The 19,621-nt window shown below is 41.7% G+C and overlaps 2 protein-coding genes across 2 annotated transcripts; one reads left to right on the top strand and one right to left on the bottom strand.

Moving 5' to 3' along the window:
• Window positions 1-340: 340 nt before the first annotated feature.
• On the bottom strand, window positions 341-634 carry LOC133060495 (small cysteine and glycine repeat-containing protein 8-like). Its single transcript, XM_061147968.1, has one exon. It carries the CDS (start codon window positions 632-634, stop codon window positions 341-343), a length of 294 nt encoding a protein of 97 aa, XP_061003951.1.
• Window positions 635-4,533: 3,899 nt separating this feature from the next.
• LOC133060494 (small cysteine and glycine repeat-containing protein 8-like) lies at window positions 4,534-4,821 on the top strand. The gene has a single exon (XM_061147967.1). It carries the CDS (start codon window positions 4,534-4,536, stop codon window positions 4,819-4,821), a length of 288 nt encoding a protein of 95 aa, XP_061003950.1.
• Window positions 4,822-19,621: the final 14,800 nt, after the last annotated feature.

Here is a 19,621-nt window from a genome sequence, read left to right as displayed (position 1 = left end):
GGTAACAGATCTGGGAGGAGCAGACAAGATTGAATTGAGGGAGGTTGGTCTCTACAACTGCCATATTCTCAGCACCTGCCAAGCGCTGCAGCTACTGATGAAGAAGCAGCTCCATCTTTCCCCACTGGATGTCATTGTATACGATGTCCTGCCATCACTCTCAAGAAGTGAAGAATCACTGAAGCCTCAGAGTATGATGTCCATAACCAAAGAGAAAATTCCTAGGAAGCTCAAGTGGCAGAGAGACAGTGCAGAGCGGACAGATGGATGGAGGCAGTGCTCCCTCTGCCTGCGCAGTGGGAGCCAGCAGACGCCCAGCAGCACCTGCAGACCAGCTCACTCAGTGGCAGCACTGCTTGTGGCAGCAGCACTTCTGCTGGCAGCAGCCCTTCTGCTGGCAACAGCCCTTCCCACACGAGTTGCAGCTGCAGGTGCGGCGGTGGCAGCAGACCACGGGGACGCTGCAGCAGCCCCCGCAGCAGCCGTAGCAGCAGGGGCAGCAGCTGGTGCAGCAGCCCACCCGGTAGCATCTGCAGCTGTTGCAGCCGCAGCCCCCGCCGCAGCCCCCGCCGCAGCCCCCGCCGCAGCCCCCGCCGCAGCCGCCGCCGCAACTTCCACAACCACAGCAGCCCATGGTTCGGTAGAGAGGATTTGGACTCAGGAGAGGTGAGGAGCGAGACTCAGGAGATGTGGGAGGTTGGATGCTGCCTTCTGCTGGGGGAAACCCTTATATACTGACCCCTTTTCCTGTTTTTTGGCCAAGTTTCCCTGGAAGAGTCTCACAAGACCTTTTGTTTACTTCCTTCTTGAGTACATGTGCCATGATAACTTGCTATTTTTGGCATAGCAGCCCCATAACTTTGAGTTTTCTGTTGGGAATGAAATGGTTGTGTATCAGATCTTTAGTTCAGAAGTGGAAAAGTGATGGCCAAGGTGCCGGGAAAAAGCAGCCTCAGGGGCTTCAGAGTGTTGCCTGTGTGTCAGACGTGACCATCCTAGAGTTCACGTGAGTAAAGAGTTGAAGAGCTCCCACGAGTGCCCCAGAGTTTTCCCATGACGTTGGGCAATGGAAATGGGGGGCTGGGAGAAACCGCTCAATGGTGAGAAGTAAATCAAAGGAGGGCATATTAACATTTCCTTCTCTAGTTTTCAAAAGGTAAACTTAACAAAGAGATGCCAGTTGTCAGTCCAGGGACACCACTGTCCTGGGAGAAGCACAGACCTGCCCAAGCCCGGGTGTCTCTGATGCAGAAGCTGTGGTGTAAGTCTCAAGAGAGACTGACAGTGAGCTCTTTGGAGTTCCTGGACTAGCTGGGCAGGCCTCAATTCTCAAGACGGTCAAGCAAGGGGACTACTGTTTACACCTGCAAGCTACCTGGGGCGAAATTAGGAAACCAGACCCGCAGAGCCAGTTGGATGGAGACCAGTCACTTCAAATAAACATTCCCCTGGGCCATTTTCAGACTGAATCGATGGGCTGGCCCCAGGTCTCAAACCCAGAGAGGCACAGGAAAAGGCCAACCACTGGGTGAAATCTTTCTTATTTTTGTTTACCCAATTATTTAACAGACAAATGACAAGGAGGAACTTCCTCCTAGCAGATGTTAGGTGTGGGCTACAAAAAATTATAGTTTTAGCATCTGACATCACACAAGTTTTCTTTTTTTGGCAGGGGCAGGGTAATCTTTAATGAACAGTCAAGTTTTATAAAATAAGAACCTCAGGGAGCCAGGAAAAGCATAGCTGTGTTGTTGTTTTTGTTTTTTTTAAACATAATCACAATAGTAAAAGATGTTTTATCAGTTTTCACAATCAATAGCCAGAACCTCCCCACCCCCCCAAAAAAGATAATTACAATTACAAGCCATACTGGGAACATGATTAACTTAACAATATAAAATAATTACATACAGTTTGGGGGGGGGGGTGGCATCAAGTCAAGTGATGTGGTAAGTGGAAGTACATATGTGTATATGTTTTCATCCACCCAGCCAGTCTATGTCTTTTGGTTGGTGAATTTAATCCATTTACATTTAAGCTAATTATTGATATATATGATCCTATTACTGTTTTCTTAATTGTTTGGGGTTTATTTTCTGCATTTGTTCGGTTTTATTTCTGTCTTTTCCTTCTCTTGTTTCCTGCCTAGACAAGTTCCTTTAGCATTTATTGTAAAGCTGGTTTGGTGGTGCTGAATTCTGTTAACTTTTGCTTGTCTGCAGAGCCTTTCATTTCTCCCTCAAATCTGAAGGAGAGTCTTGCTGGATAGTCTTGGTTGTAGGTTCTTCCCTTTCATCACTTTAAGCGTATCATGCTATTCCCTTCTGGCTTGTAAAATTTCTGTTGAGACATCAGCTGATAGCCTGATTAGAGTTCCTTTGTGTGTTGGCGTTTCTCCCTTGTTGCTTTTAATATTTTATCTCTGTCTTTAATTTTTGCCAGTTTGATTACTATGTGTCTTGGTGTGTTCCTCCTTGGGTTTATTTTTCCTGGGACTCTGTGCTTCCTGGACTTGGTTGACTTTTTCCTTTCCCACGCTCAGGAAGTTTTCAGCTGTTATCTCTTCAAATATTTTCTCAGGTGCTTTCTTTCTCTCTTCTCCTCCTAGGACTCCTATAATGTGAATGTTGGTGCTTTTAATGTTGCCTCAGAGGTTTCTTGGGCAGTCTGCATTTCTTTTCATTATTTTTTCTATATTCTGTTCTGGGGCTGTGGTTTACACCATTCTCTCCTTCAGGTCATTTATCCATTCTGCCTCAGTTATTCTGCTATCCATTCCTTTTAGTATTATTCATCTCTGTTTGTTGTTTCTTTATTTGGTTCTTCTAGGTCTTTGGTAAACATTTCTTGCATCTTCTCGATCTTTGCCTCCATTCTTTTTCAGAGATCCAGAATCATCTTCACTATCATTACTCTGAATTCTTTTTCTGAAACGTTGCTTATCTCCACTTTTTCTGGCGTTTTATCTTGTCTAGGACATAACTTTCTGCTTTTTCATCATGATTAACTTTCTGTAATATGGTTTTTGTTTTAGCCACTGTGAGACTATGCTTCTTCTTCTGTCTGCTCTGGATGGATGGGGCTAAGAAGCTTGTGTAAACTTGTTGATGGGAGAGACTGGTGATGGGAAAAACTGGGTCTTGCTCTGGTGGGCAGGGCCTTGCTTGGTAAAGTTTTAATCCAATTATCTGTTGATGGGTGGGGTTCCACTCCCTCCCTGGTAGTTGTTTGGCCAGAGGTGACCCAGCCCTGGGGTCTGTGGGCTCTCTGTGCTAGGGTTAATGGTGAACGCCAAGAGGGTTTACATCAAGAGGACCTTCCTGGCCTGGCGATGCCTGTGTCCCCTGTGGTGAGCCCCCTGCTGACCCACGCCTCCACAGGAGGCCCTCCAACACTAGCAGGTCGTTTTGGTTCAGTCTCCTGTGGGTTCACTGTTCCTTTCCTCTGGGTCTTGGTGCATGCAAAATTTTGTTTGTGCCCTCTAAGCCTGGAGTCTCTATTTTCCCTAGTCCTCTGGAAGTTCTGTAATCAAATCCCACGGGCTTTAAGATCAGATTCCCTGGGGATTCCCAGTCCCTTTGTTGGATCCCCAGGCTGGGAATCCTGATGTGGAGTTCAGAACTATCAGAACAGTGCAAGAACTCCTTTGGTATTATTGTTCTCCAGTTTTTGGGTCACCCACATGGAGGGTATGGGATTTGATTTTATCATGATTGTGCCCCTCCTACTGTCTCGCTGCAGCTCCTTCTTTGTCTTTGGACATGGGGTGTTTTTATTTAATGGGTTCCAGTGTCCTCCTGTTGATGGTTGTTCAACAGCTAGTTGCAATTTTGGTGTTTTTGGAGGAGGAGAGGAGTGTGTGTCCTTCTCCTCTGCTATCTTGAACCGGAAACCACACCTGCGTTTTAAGGTGAGATGTTAAGGATGCTCTTTCTGTTTGGGGTCTGGTTTTTCACTTATTCTTCCAAGAGGTTTTTGTAACTTAGTGGATAAGCATTGAATCTCAGTAGAGAGAAAAACAATCTTTTTTCCTAACCTGCGATGACTAAGAAGCATATGTTAAAAAATGGGACTTTTACCTGACTCCAGATGCAAACTGTCACGGTTATAAAAAATGAGGATAGTTCTTCAATATTTCAGGCATTTATTTAATACAGCAGCTGGCTGTTGAATATGTACAATGCGTCAGGCACTATTCCAGTCCCTGGGGCAAAACATACATACACGTGTAAGTCCTTAGGAGCGCAAAGCTGTTCGAAGTGTGTTCTAATCCAAATATAGCTTTAAGAGACAGGTAATGGTTTAAAATAGCAATGTTAACTGGACACAGTCTCAACAAGGAAGGATGTCAGAGTCTCGTGAGGTCTTTTATAGGAAGTGGGATGAACAACAGGGCACAAACTGTATATTCTTGGCTCAGCTCCCGAAGATGGTATATAAGGGTCCCCCTAGAAGAAGGTGACATTCAACCTCCCTCACATCTTGAGACTCCCTCCTCACCTCTCCTGAGTCCAAGTCCTCTCTGCTGACACTATGGGCTGCTGTGGTTGTGGAAGTTGCGGCGGGGGCTGCGGCGGGGGCTGCGGCGGGGGCTGCGGCGGCGGCTGCGGCGGCGGCTGCAACAGCTGCAGATGCTACCGGGTGGGCTGCTGCACCAGCTGCTGCCCCTGCTGCTACGGCTGCTGCGGGGGCTGCTGCAGCGTCCCCGTGGTCTGCTGCCACCGCCGCACCTGCAGCTGCAACTCGTGTGGGAAGGGCTGCTGCCAGCAGAAGGGCTGCTGCCAGCAGAAGTGCTGCTGCCACAAGCAGTGCTGCCACTGAGTGAGCTGGTCTGCAGGTGCTGCTGGGCGTCTGCTTGTTCCCACTGCTGAGACTTCATCCATCCATCTGTACTGTGCTCTCTCTTTGGAACCTGGGCTTTATGGTACTTCCCTCTGGTTCGCATGCTCTGACTTTAAGTATCTTTTTCCATTTTTTAATATAGTCACACATGGATATTTTATTCAAAGTCATCCAAGAAAAATGATGGAGGGCATTTTGCTTACTAAGCTCAGCAAAATGAGGTAATGATTCTCACTTTTTTTGTGAAATTCTTTTCTGTCTTTGCCTTGCCTTCTTGTTTTTTACCATAAATATCTGTTCTTCCTGTGGCCATAGAGTGTTTTCTAGATGATGTCATTAAAATGTCTTAATAAAATACAAAAATAAATTCTGAACATTTGCTCTTGTTTTATCCTTAGAGATACTCTTATTAAACTGGTATTAATTATAGTTTCCCATGGCTTGGGGTTGTCAAGGATACACAAATAATTATGCCCTGGTGTGGTTTACAGTTTTATTTACTCTACAATCCAGCCATACACAAATAGCCATGAATGCAAGACAGAATAACGATAAACATACCAGGGGACCATGATGTCATGTATCATGGCAGGAGGGACTCCTCATTGTTGGCTGAGAAAAGGGTGTAACGAGTAGAGAAAGAGATGACATTTTGAGCTGTTTTGAAGAATTAGTAAGATTGTGACAAGTGGAGATAGTTGGAGGCAGACATTTTAGAAGGAGGGCAAACAAGTGAGGGATGGAAAAGTTCAAAGCACATATGGAAACCAGCAAGCCATGCGTTTGACCTAAGTACAGAGCATATCAATATAAATAGTTAGAAATAAGCACTGAAAAGACACTAAGTCTATCATTTACAATGACACCGGTGACCAGCACACACATTGCCCTTAAAATCCAGGCACTTTTCTAACAATGCACCTGTTTTGAAAGAAGCACTATTACAACGCCCTCTGCACAGAGAGGTTAAGTAACTTGCTTAAAGCACACGGCTGCAGCCGGTGGAGCTCTGACATGCAACAATGCTGCTGGCCAGTGAAGGTTTTCAAGAAGGAATCTGGTGCACCCACCTGCACCATAATGGTTTACGGGGAGAACTAAAGTTCCATCAGTGTTCCTGGGACAAGCAATAAGAACCAAAACAATGGCAGGGTAGCATATTTGTGGGCAAATACAAAACCCAGCAAATGTCTATGATGCCTGCAATTACAGAATAGGCGAGGTGGGACGACAATGAGTGCTGTGGACTGAACTGTATCCCCTAAACTCATGTTGTTATTGCTGTTCAGTGTTTCAGTGGTGCCTGACTCTTCTTGACCCCGTGGACTGCAGCACACTGGGCTTCCCTGTCCTTCTCTGTCTCCTGGAGTTTGCTCAAACTCATGTCCTTTGTCCTTTGAAGTTAGTGATGCCGTCCAACCTACTGATCCTCCTTCACCCTCTTTTCTTCCTTCCCTCAATCTTTCCCAGCATCAGGATCTTTTCTAATGATCCTTGGAATCCTTGGTCAGGTCTTCGCATCAGTTGGTCAAAGTACTGGAGCTTCAGCATCAGTCCTTCCAGTGAATATTCAGAGTTGGTTTCCCTTAGAATTGACTGGTTGGATCTCCATGCTGTCCGTGTGTTGGGAGCCGCCGGGGTGCGCCCAAACCGTGACAAGGTCACAGGACGAGAGAGGAACCTGCAAGGCAGCTCTTCCTCACATGGCCCGGGGGCCCGATATGTCCCCTCGGGAGCCACCGGGACTAGAAAGGAATTGGCAAGGCAGCTCTTCCCCTAGAGGTTGTCCTGGGGGCCTGGTATGTCCTTTTCTTCCTGCTGTCTTACTGTTGTTGAGCTTTCTATTAATTTTTGGAAATATAATATATAGTAATAAAGCCTCCCTGGAAAAGTCCAAGCCTTTTTGGAAATAGATAGCATATTAAAAAGCAGAGACATTACTTCGTCAACAAAGGTCCATCTGGTCAAGATTATGGTTTTTCCAGTGGTCATGTATGGATGTGAGAGTTGGACTGTGAAGAAAGCTGAGCACCAAAAAATTGATGCTTTTCAACTGTGGTGTTGGAGAAGACTCTTGAGAGTCCCTTGGACTGCAAGGAGATCCAACCAGTCCATCCTGAAGGAGATAAGTCCTGGGTGTTCATTGGAAGGACTGATGCTGACGCTGAAACTCCAATACTTTGGCCACCTCATGCGAAGAGTTGACTTATTGGAAAAGACCCTGATGCTGGGAGGGACTGGGGGCAGGAGGAGAAGGGGACGACAGAGGATGAGATGGTTGGATGGCATCACCGACTCAATGGGCATGAGTTTGAGTAAACTCCGGGAGTTGGTGATGGACAGGGAGGCCTGGCATGCTGTGATTCATGGGGTCGCAAAGAGTCAGACACGACTGAGTGACTGAACTGAACTGAACTGAACATGATTGCTCTGGCTCAGGACACGACTGTAAGCAGGAAGTCAAAAAAGAAAAGGCCACATGTATAGTTTGGCTGTTTGCTTTAAAGACTATCATGTTCTAGAATAGAAAAGAGTAGAGGCATTTAGATTTAGAAGTAGATATACTGCTTTAGTTTACTTGCTCCTTGGTTGAAAGGGTTTTCACTATTGCTATTTCCTTGCTGCTATTTGTTCATTGTTTCCCTTTATTTAAACAGCATGGGATATTATGGGTATTTCTGTAAAATTAGAAAATGGGGTACATAGGATTTCAATAGAAGATTTATATTAACCAGCTTCACTGCCATTATCTCACTATTAATAGAGGTGTTTTGCTGCTTTAGAGGTGTTTTTGCTGTTTAATAGTTAATCTTGTAAATTGAGATTTTGTGGTTTCAGGTAAAGAAAAATATCAAGTTTTTCTCATGGTACTATTCTCAGAAATGTCGGAGATGTTACTGTGACCCTTCCCATGTGTTGTTTATTGTCCAAAGAATTTACACTATACCTGAGATTTGTGGAACATTGTTTTTGTTAGAGTGAGAATGTTAGGCTATTGAGGCAGGAAGACTATGTATGGGACATTTAAGAATAAACCCTGTAATCAGAAACATTCTAGATGAATGCATAGGGGAAAAACATGGGGAAAAAATATTGATGGAAGCACAAACCAATATCTGATGTAATATGTGGTGACTTAAGGGGGAGGTAATGTTCATTCTATGAAAACTGAGATACCCTAAAAATAAAAAAAAGCTACCTCTTCTATGTGACCTTCTGTGTGTATGTGTGTGTCTGTCTGTCTTCCTCGCTGATGCCTGGGTATTCCTGGTCCTGCCGGGGCTGGACCGCGGCATCCGTGGGACACTTGAGAGTCTTCTCCAACACCACAGTTTGAAAGCATCAGTTCTTTAGTGCTCGACCTTCTTTATGGTCCATTCTCACATCCACACATGACTACTGGAAAGGCCATAGCTTTGACTACATGGACCTTTGTCAGTAAAATGATATCTCTGCTTTTTAATATATTGTCTAGGTTTGTCACAGCTTTTCTTCCAAGGAGCAAGTGTCTTTTAATTTCCTGGCTGCAGTCACCATCTGCAGTGATTTTGGGGCTCAAGAAAATAAAATCTGTTACTGTTTCCACGTTTTCCCCATCTATTTGCCATGAAGTGATGGGACCAGATGCCATGGTCTTAGTTTTTTGAATGTTGAGTTTCAAGCCAGCCTTTTCACTCTCTTCTTTCACCTTCCTCAAGAGGCTCTTTAGTTCCTCTTTGCTTCCTGCCATTAGAGTGGTATCATCTGCATATCTGTGGTTGTAGATATTTCTCCTGGCAATCTTGATTCCAGCCTGTGATTCATCCAGCTTGGCATTTTTCATGATGTACTCTGCATAGAAGTTAAATAAACAAGGTGACAATATACAGACTCCCTTGCAGACTCCCTTCCCAATTTTGAAACAGTCAGTTGTTCCATGTAAGGCTCTAACTGTTGCTTCTTGCCCTGCATACAGGTTTCTCAGGAGACAGGTAAGGTAGTCTGGTATTTCCATCTCGTGAAGAATTTTCCATAGTATGTTGTGATCCATACAGTCAAAAGCTTTAGCGTAGTCAGTGAAGCAGAAGTAGATGTTTTTCTGGAATTCTCATGTTTTTTTCCTATGATCCGACGGATGTTGACAATTTGATCTCTGGTTCCTCTGCCTTTTCTAAACTCAGTTTGTACATCTGGAAGTTTTTGGTTCATGTACTGTCGAGGCCTAACTTGAAGGACTTTGAGCATTACCTCACTAGCATGTGAAATGAGCACAACTGTATGGTAGTTTGAAAATTCTTTGGCGTTGCATTTCATTGGGATTGTAATGAAAACTGATGATTTCCATTTCCCAGTTTTCTCTGTCTCCAAGGGAAACAGAGACTCTTGGGGGTACTAAAACCTTGTGTGTACCAGGACCCAGGGGAAAGGACCAGTGACCACACAAGAGACTGAGCTAGACCTGCCTATGAGTGTTTAAGGGTCTCCTGCAGAGTTGTGGCTGGCAGTGGCCTGCTGCAGAGACAGGAGCATAGGCAGCAGTAGTCCTGAGAGGCGTGTTGGTATAAGGCCTTTTGGAGATGCCAGCAACCCTATCACAGAGTCATAGACTCCAAGACTGGGTCAGTTCAGTTCAGTTCAGCTCAGTGATTCAGTCATGTCCGACTCTTTGTAACTCCATGGACTGAAGCATGGCCTCCTTGTCCATCACCAACTCCCGGAGTTTGCTCAAACTCATGTCCATTGAGTCGGTGATGCCATCCAGCCATCTCATCCTCTGTCGTCCCCTTCTCCTCTCGCCTTCAATCTTTCCCAGCATCAGGGTCTTTTCAAATGAGTCAGTTATTTGCATCAGGTGGCCAAAGTATTGGAGTTTCAGCTTCAGCATCAGTCCTTCCAGTGACTATTCAGGACTGATTTCCCTCAGGGTGGACTGGTTGGATCTCCTTGCAATCCAAGGGACTCTCAAGAGTCTTCTCCAACATCACAGTTGAAAAGCAATTCTTCTGCACTCAGCTTTCTTTATAGTCCAACTCTCACATCCATACATGACTACTGGAAAAACCATCGCCTTGACTAGATGGACCTTTGTTGGCAAAGTAATGTCTCTGCTTTTTAATATGCTATCTAGGTTGGTCATAACTTTTCTTCCAAGGAGCAAGTGTCTTTTAATTTCATGGCTGCAGTCACCATCTGCAGTGATTTTGGAGCCCCCAAAATAAAATCTCTCACTGTTTCCACTGTTTCCCCATCTATTTGCCATGAAGTGATGGGACCAGATATCATGATCTTAGTTTTCTGAATGTTGAGTTTTAAGCCAACTTTTTACTCTACTCTTTCACTTTCATCAAGAGGCTTTTAAGTTCTTCTTTGCTTTCTGCCATAAGAGTGGTGTCATCTGCATATCTAAGGTTATTGATATTTCTCCCGACAATCTTGATTCCAGTTTGTGCTTCATCCAGCCCAGCGTTTCTCATGATGTACTCTGCATATAAGTTAAATAAGCAGGGTGACAATATACAGCCTTGATGTACTCCTTTCCCAATTTGAAAGACTGGGTCACCTCAGGCCAAAAAACTAACTGAGGGAGCACAGCCCCACCCATCAGCAGACAGTTGGATTAAAGGTTTCCTGAGTGTGGTCCTGCCCACCAAAGCGAGACCTAGTTTTCCCCATAGCGAGCCCCTCCCATCAGTAAGCTTGCATAAACCTCTTATCCTTATCCATCAGAGGGCAGACAGAAGAAGCAAGAACTCTAAACCCACAGCCTCGAGAACGAAAACCACAATCACAGAAAGCTAAATTCACATGCTGAAGCCCAAGCCCCATATTTGGAGATGGGGTCTTTGGGAGTTAATTACAGTTGGATGAGGTCCTGGAGGTGTGGGTCTCATGCTGGGATTAGTGCTCTCACAAGAGGAAGAGACACCAGAGCCGTTTGTCTGCCACATGAAGACACAGTGAGAAGATGGCTTTCTATGAACTGGAAGAAAGCTCTCACCAGAACCCGACCAGACTGGCATCCTACTCTCGGACATCCTGCCTCCAGAACTGTGAGAAAATAAATCTGCTATGTAAGCCACCCGGGCTATGGTACTCTGTCACCACAGCTGATGACTGCTAGAGTGATGGAACAGCATAGGATGGCCTCTATTCTTCTTTTCTGAGAGGTCTGGAACACTGTACAAGGGAGCCCATTTAAAAATTATATTAAATACAGGAAACAACCAGGCGAGAGATGGACAATTTCCTTTAAGGTTGTTGGTTTCACTTGATGAGACATAGAGGTAAATGCAGTTGATAGCAGCCTATTAATAAAAGAGCAGTCCAACAAATTACAAATTAAATTCTCTCATAAATCATTCTGATCCTATTTATAGTGTATTTTTTATATTCTTGTGGTGTGAGTATTCTGAGAAGAAGCAGGTATATTTAATTTTCTGTATTGGCTAAACTTAAAAGATCTAGGTTTAAAAACAAACAAACATTGTTTTGGTCTGCTTATCTAATGGTGATCTTTTGCCTTCATTTCTAGAAGGAATATTAGATTCAGATTGGAGACCCCAAATATAGTTTGTATAGATCTTCCCAACCCAGGGCTTGAACCCAGGTCTTCCTCTGACCTCTAGAAGTGTGGAACAATACATTTCTGTTGTTTCCACTCACCTTTGTTACAGAAATCTTAGGAAATTAACACAGGGGTTAAGTATCCTGCATCTGAGTGGTACATAAAGACCTGCTATTGGTTTCTTCCATTTGGTTCTACATCTGGCATTTTTCTGAGCTCTCTTACTAGATCTAATGATTTATCAGTTGGTTCTATTAATATTTCTAGGTATCCAGGTCTTGTTTCTGACAGTAACTAGAATATAGCCAAAGTCTCTTCATTAAATATAATATTTTTTGTATGTTACCAAGAAATTTCTAGGCAGTAAGTGATATTCTTTATATTCTCAAAGACAAAAAACAGCTTTCAAATTTTATAAGAAATTTTCTTTATAAGTTAAGGTAGTCTTCTCAATTTTCTCCTTTAGCACAGTGAATTAGCAAATTTTATAAGTGAATTGTTTCTACACATTCCTTTTCTGGAAAAATCCTTAGTTTGGAATCCATATGACATTGGTCTCAAAAAATAATGCAGGCAGTTTTCACTCCTTTTTTCCATTTTCTAACACAGATTCATAAGGAAGGAATTAAGTATTTTAAAGAATTTGGAGAGTTTATCTAAGAGGGGTTTGAAAACGTATGTATTTGTTTAACCTTTACAAAAAGTCCAAAGTAAATGAAAAGTGAAAAACTTGATTCCCAGTAGAAAGAAAGAGGGAACAGAAGTCACACTTTTCTAAGGGTACCTTGTTTTGTGCATTTGACTTTGGAAGCATGTGAATATTTTACATAATTATTCAACACAATTCACATTTGAAAATCCATAAAAACTGAAAATCAAATGAAACAGATGAGCTTCAATGTGAACTAAGTAGGCAGCATAACCACAAAGGAATCATTTCAAACAACTTTAAAGCATAATAATTTGACCTGTACGTCTCTAATGAGATACACACTAAGGACAAAAGAACTACAAAAGTGGACGAAAGAACTAAAAAAACAGACAAAACTGGTGTTTGGTGACCCAATTTTTGGTGGTTGTTTGGTATTGTTAGACTGAGACTGTTGTGTATATGCTATGGGGTAAAACAAGTGAGCACTTGTGTTGCTGTTAACTGGTGAATGGGATTTTAGTATAGAAGGAAGGAGGATGTGAGCTAAGTACAGTTGGCCAAGCCTCTGTAGTCTTGATTTTGAATGAGAACTATTTATATGAACTAATGGGGTATTTAAAATTTCCTACTCTGTCTTCTGAGAAGATCTAGAAAACACTGCTCAGACTACTAGCAATGACTACGCCTAGGGCGTAGATTGTGGTCCCTAAATACCATTTACTTCATAAAAAGCTGTTGAGACAACTTAGAAACCAACATAGAGAGGTTCCCAGTGGCCAAATATAAGACAGTATGAGTATCACTAAAAATGTTATGGCAATGAATTGCAATATTATGTTAACTGAAAAATTTATGTAGGCATAAAATTGTGGATTCAAAGAGTTTTTATTTCAAAAATTTAAAACATTACTTTATTGTATTTTTGGTACCAGTGTTGCTATTTAAAAGTATGATGTCAATTTCACTGTTTTGTGTGGTGTGGGGTGTGTGTGTGTGTGTGTGTGTGTGTGTGTGTGCTATCACCACAATAATGAAGGTCTTAGCCAATGCTACGCTTCTCTAGTAGCTCAGATGGTAGAGCATCTGTGTGCAATGCAGGAGACCTGGGTTCAGTCCCTGGGCGGGGAAGATCCCCTGGAGAAAGAAATGGCAACCCACTCCAGTATTCTTGCCTGGAGAATTCCATGGACAGATGAGCCTGGTGGGCTACAGCCCATGGGGTTGCAAAGAGTCAGACACAACTGAGAGACTAACACATGCATAGTCAATTCTACTAATGCAAAAAAAAAAAAAAGAGAGAGGGATAAGGATCAAAATGGAAACATCAAATCATCATTATTTGTAGATGATATAATTGTGTCTCTAGTAATCACAGTGAACCTCCAATCCCTGAATAAGATGGAAATGCTCCTGGAAAGTGACATAAAAAATCAGTAATGTTTTATACACTAACAACTAACAAAAATGTAACAAGGGTAGGACATGCATGAGTGCTCAGTTGCTCAGTCATGTCTGAATTTTTTGTGACCCCACAGATCGTAGCCTGCCAGGCTCCTCTGTCCATGGAATTTTCAAGGCAAAAATACTGCAATGGGCTGACATTTCCTAATGCAGGGGATCTTCCCAACCCAGGGACTGAACTTACTCGTGTCTCTTGCATCTCCTGCACTGGCAGGAGGATTCTTCACCACCGGAGAAGCCCAGGGTAAGGACATGTTTTACTATTCTAACAAAAGCTATAAGCATCTAAGAACAAATTTAGAGAAGATGTGGAATACAATTATTGAGAAAAAAATAACAAAATATTTAAAGGGCATACAAGAAAATCTGAACTAATGAAGGCATATGCAAGGATCACGGATGGAAAGAGGGTGGCTTTGTCAGGATTTCTGTTTTCTTTCAAACAAATATATCAGTTTAATGTAATTCCAAAACAAAACTTGAAAAGATTTTTAAAAGGTAAATGTAAAACTCAACCAAATATATTTTTTAAAGTGCCTAGAACTCAACAGAAAAAAAAAAAAACAAATAAACTATACAAATGGAGCATTTACATAAAAGGAAATTCAAATAAATTATTTCAAATAATTTCAGTCTTAAGGAAATTCAAGTTCAAACTATAATGATATGCCATAACCTCTCAGATTAGGGAGTGTACATGTAGGTGGGAGAGAAAGGAGATATTCCAGTTAGTAAAGATTCAAGGAAACAGTAGCTATCATACACTGTTGGAAGTATAAATTGATAACACCCCATTTTGGAAAGCAACTTGGCAGTATCTTTTTGCTTGTGCATACAGTCCAAATCAGCAATTAAATTTTTAAGTTCATGTTTCAAAATAACTTCTAAATTTATATAAGAAAATATGTACAGAGGTATTTATTGCAGCATTATGTACAATGGCACAATTTGAATGAAAAATTCCTAAATGAATAAATTCCAGTAGTCATGTATAGATGTGAGAACTGGATGTAAAGAAGACTCAGTGCTTTCAAACTGTGGTGTTGGAGAAGACTCTTGAGAGTCTCTTGGACTGCAAGGAGATCCAACCAGTCCATCCTAAAGGAAATCAACCCTGACTATTCATTGGAAAGACTGATGCTGAAGCTGAAGCGCCAATACTTGGCCACCTGATGCAAAGAACTGACTCATTGGAAAAGATCCTGATGCTGGGAAAGATCGAAGGCAGGAGAAGGGATGAGACAGAAGATGAGATGATTGGATGGCATCACTGACTCAGTGGACATGAGTCTGAGCAAACTCGGGGAGATAAGGACAGGGAAGCCTGGAATGCTCAGTTCATGGGGTCACAAAGAGTTGCACTCAATTGAGTGCTGGAACAACAACAATATTTTCATGCTATAGATTATTATATAACAGTTATAAATAGAGATTATATATTAAATTATATCCTGACAAATCTATCATAAGTTGAAGATATCAAAAATTGGAATAAATTTAATGCCCCTAACTTACTGAACATCATAGCTTACCTAGCTTATCTTAAACATGCTCATAACTCTTAATTAGCCTACAGCTGGACAAACACAAAGCCTATTGTATAATAAAGTGTTAACTATCCCATGTAATGTTTTTGAACTGTGGTGTTGGAGAAGACTCTTCAGAGTCCCTTGAACAGCAAGGAGATCCAACCAGTCCATCCTAAAGGAGATCAATCCTAAATATTCATTGGAAGGACTGATGCTGAAGCTGAAACTCCAATATGTTGGCCACCTGATGCAAAGAACTGACTCATTTGAAAAGACCCTGATGCTGGGAAAGATTGAAGGTGGGAGGAGAAGGGGACGACAGAGGATGAGATGGTTGGATGGCATCACTGACTCAGTGGACTTGAGTTTGAGTAAACTCAGGGAGTTGGTGATGGACAGGGAGGCCTGGTGTGCTGCAGTCCATGGGGTTGCAAAGAGTCAAACACAACTGAGCAACTGAATTGAACTGAATTAATCCCATGTAATTGATTGACTACTATACTGAACATGGAAAATAGAATGGTTGTGTGTATGGCTGACTGGGAGCTACAGCTGGATACTACACAAGAGCACTGAAGGAAAAAAGCATAGTTCAAAATTAAAATACATTTTCTACTATATACATATTGCTTTCCCACCATCCTAAACTCAGAAAATTATAAATCAAACCATCGTAAGTCGAGTACCGCCTGTGGTCAACTGAGTCAACAAGGATATTGATTTCAGAAACAATGAGTAAATGAAACAAGATGTAGCATTATACAATTTATATAAATTTAAATAGCATCAAGACCTTCCTCAATATTAACTATACTTGATATGGATACATATACACACTATAAAATTATTTCAAAAAAGATATTTAAAAAATGAGAAAGAGAGCAACTTTATGATTGTCTTTGGGGATCATGATGGAATCAGTTAGTCTGGTTTATTGAGACAGGGTTACACTCTAGTGCCCCTACATGCAAAAGTCATTTTCTGAATAAACTTCTAAAAACTTTGCACAAGTACATACCTTAAACATTAAGGATGAAGTGTTAAATGGGTTTCATAACTCTCACTGCCTGATTTGATTGGAAGGAAGCCTTAAGTCAACTTTTTATTGTCTCTAGTGGTGAGTAGCACAGAAGAATGTATATTTCTCAGTATTAATCTCTCCTCATAGCTTTGATTTACACACCTATATTTTCTCTTTGCCATTACATTTTCAACTCTTTGTCTTCTGTATGTTTTTTGAAAGCCATCTCAAGTCCTCTATGAAATAAAGTGGAACATAAATAAGCAGAAAAGAAAATAAGCAAAAGCCATCTGCACTCCAGCCAAAAAAGTGGTTTTGTTTTCTTTGCTGTTACTGCTGATCCACCCTGAGATTTTTTTTTTCCTTCAGGAAAAGCACATACTTTATGAAAAACCTTTCTCTATGCCCATTTCCCTCAAACTTCCACCTATTTTATTTTGATGCATAGTGAAAAAAATGGATCCAATAATTCTTCAAGACAGTAAATTGTGTATAATGACAGAGAGAAGTAGGCTAGGTGAGACTGGAAGAGATGACTGCACCACTAATGATTTCCTCTCATTTCCAGAGGGAGATCTTCATACTCACACCTTTGTTTGTGGACATTCAGGTGTGTTGTGTTCTCGATGGTCTATGTCAATTATTCTTCAACGTAGATGTTTTTTTCCACATACTATAAGAACTGTTCATCTTCTCTTGCACCACTTTGCCATCCCTCAAGGTCATGCTTGCTAACAAAAACTTTGAAAAATAGTTTGACTGAATTTCCCTCAAGACACACGATAGCCTCTAGTTTTGAAATCTAGTTGGAGGTTTAACCATCTGCCTCTTGTCTTCCTACCCTATGACCTGTCTCAAAAATACAAATTACAACTTTGTAATATTTTCTCATATCGTTTGTACAAGTGCTGCTTTTGGAGCTATTGATCCCAAATTTCAAGAGCCTTTATTAAGACCTCATAGCATCCCCTCCCACTTCTTTTTTTTGGTTGAGACTCACTTCTGACTTTACCTTATATTTTCTTTTTTTTTTTTTTTGAATATTTTATTTTATTTTTTTATTAGTTGGAGGCTAATTACTTCACAACATTTCAGTGGGTTTTGTCACACATTGATATGAATCAGCCATAAAATTACACGTATTCCCCATCCCGATCCCCCCTCCCACCTCCCTCTCCACCCGATTCCTCTGGGTCTTCCCAGTGCACCAGGCCCGAGCACTTGTCTCATGCATCCCACCTGGGCTGGTGATCTGTTTCACTATAAATAATATACATGCTGTTCTTTTGAAACATCCCACCCTCACCTTCTCCCACAGAGTTCAAAAGTCTGTTCTGTATTTCTGTGTCTCTTTTTCTGTTTTGCATATAGGGTTATCATTCCCATCTTTCTAACTTCCATATATATGTGTTAGTATGCTGTAATGTTCTTTATCTTTCTGGCTTACTTCACTCTGTATAATGGGCTCCAGTTTCATCCATCTCATTAGGACTGGTTCAAATGAATTCTTTTTAACGGCTGAGTAATATTCCATGGTGTATATGTACCAGAGCTTCCTTATCCATTCATCTGCTGATGGGCATTTAGGTTGCTTTACCTTATATTTTCTTTCCTAGTTATTCCTTCATTCTCATTTCTATACTTGAAAAAAAATCTTGTGGAATAAAGTGGCACTTGACTAATAAAAAGACAATGTGTTAGAAAAATATATACTTCAAAATTTCACAGTAGACAAAAATAACTTTTCTGGTAGTTTTTTTGGTAATAAAACATAAAGTTTTGTTACCTTAGGAAAAACAGTTTATTCTTTGTATGTCTTCACAAACACATTGTCCATGTATATTCTCCATTCATGGGACAACTTTCTTTTTGCTGGACATTTTTTTGACTAAGACTGTAATAACAGGTCTTCCCTAGGGTGGCTCAGTGGTAAAGAACCCACCTGCCAATGCAGGAGACACAGGTTTGATCCCTAGGTCAGGAAGATCCCCTGGAGAAGTAAATGGCAACCCACTTCAGTATTCTTACCTGGGAAATCCCATGGACAGAAGAGTCTGGTGGGCTACAGTCCATGAGGTCGCAAAGAGTTGGACACAACTTAGTGACTCAGTAATGACAATGATGTTTAGAAAAGCAGGAATCAAGAGCTAAGATCAATGTTGCATAATGATCTCATCTTTATGATTAAGGTCTAAGGAAAATAAAGATGAACAAATGGAAAAGGAGTAAAGGAGCTGCTTACATTTAGCAAATCATACAGACCATTGGCTTTCTGGAGTATAAGACGTGGGTGCCTCCGTGTGCATCAATATATGCTTGATTGTTGGACTACATCCCGATGATGCTAATTCATGAGGGGCAGTTGGCTGGCATCTAGAACATGGATTTTGAAGGGTTGGCCTGAGCAATTGGTGAAGAAGGTTATGGTCGGTCTTGGTGTCTTCAACTGTCCCCATTTCATGCCTTAGGTTAATGGGGGCGTTCGAGACGGAGGGCTCATGTTTTCATCTGCGTCCAGTGACTCACATGTTCCCTTTCTTTTCCAAAACCTACACCCAGGAACCTTTTGATAGCAGAACTAAAAGCTTTGTGAATCCATGAAAGGTGACAGGTCCCAGGTATGTTTTCATGTCACACTTTAAACTGGGAACAGCTTGCTTTTGAAGGAATATCAGCCATAGTTACTCTCTGGGGCTGGAACACTTTTGTGATGGTCTGCACGCAAGTTTTGGCCTAGGGGAGAAAGCTGGCCGCAGAGACAGCACTGAGGCTATTCATTTGCTGGAATGACAATTGTGCAAAATAAGGGTGAACGGCACACTTTGGTAGTCATCCAACCTTTTAGCAGGCAGCACGGGAGAGTAAAGTGCCAGGCCAGGAAAGGGTGAAGTTTCATAACTGGCTATAAAACATCAGAAAATAGCTTCATAAATGATTAACACCCTTGAGAGCTACTGTTCTCTGTTCTCAAAAGAACATAAGGCATTTTACTGAATATGTGTGAATAGGTGTTTCTGCGAGCATTTAAAACAAAACTTTGGAACTTCCCTGGTGGTCCAGTGGTTAAGACTTCCCTTTCCAATGCAGAGGGTATGGGTCCGATCCCTCGTGGGGAGAGCTAAGATCCTACATGCCTTGTGGCTAAAAAACAACAACAACAACAACACCATAAACAGAAGTAATATTGTAACAAATTCAATAAAGACTTTAAAAATGGTCCACATCACATAGAAGAGCCTTTGTTTTCTTCTCTTGCACTTAGCCCCTTGCATCCTACCTATTTCTAGGTGAACTTACTGCAGTGGGATTGGCAGGGCACATACGTATGTGTGTGGACAGTATCTTAGATAAAATGTCACATACGTCACATAGATAAAAGCAAGTCGTGAGTAAACATGATATCCTCCCCTCACCCCATAGTTTTTGAGTTTACTTGCCAGTTCTGAGGGCAGAGAATGAAAGAAGCTCAGAAAAACAAAATCAATTTATACTTGGAGGACAGGGAGGATGAAGAAAGAAAATAGGTGGCTCCTGAGAGAAGAAAACACAGACTGAGTTCTTTGGGAATTTGG

Source organism: Dama dama, chromosome 8, assembly GCF_033118175.1.
Source record: "Dama dama isolate Ldn47 chromosome 8, ASM3311817v1, whole genome shotgun sequence".
In the NCBI taxonomy this organism is placed as follows: Eukaryota; Metazoa; Chordata; class Mammalia; order Artiodactyla; family Cervidae; genus Dama; species Dama dama.
Note: the sequence above shows the minus strand (reverse complement) of the source record. Positions and strands in the feature narration are given on the sequence as shown.

Bases quoted from the DNA above. Each gene is read 5' to 3' on its own strand.
- LOC133060495 (XM_061147968.1), bottom strand. From the start codon at position 634: ATGGGCTGCTGTGGTTGTGGAAGTTGCGGCGGCGGCTGCGGCGGGGGC.
- LOC133060494 (XM_061147967.1), top strand. From the start codon at position 4,534: ATGGGCTGCTGTGGTTGTGGAAGTTGCGGCGGGGGCTGCGGCGGGGGC.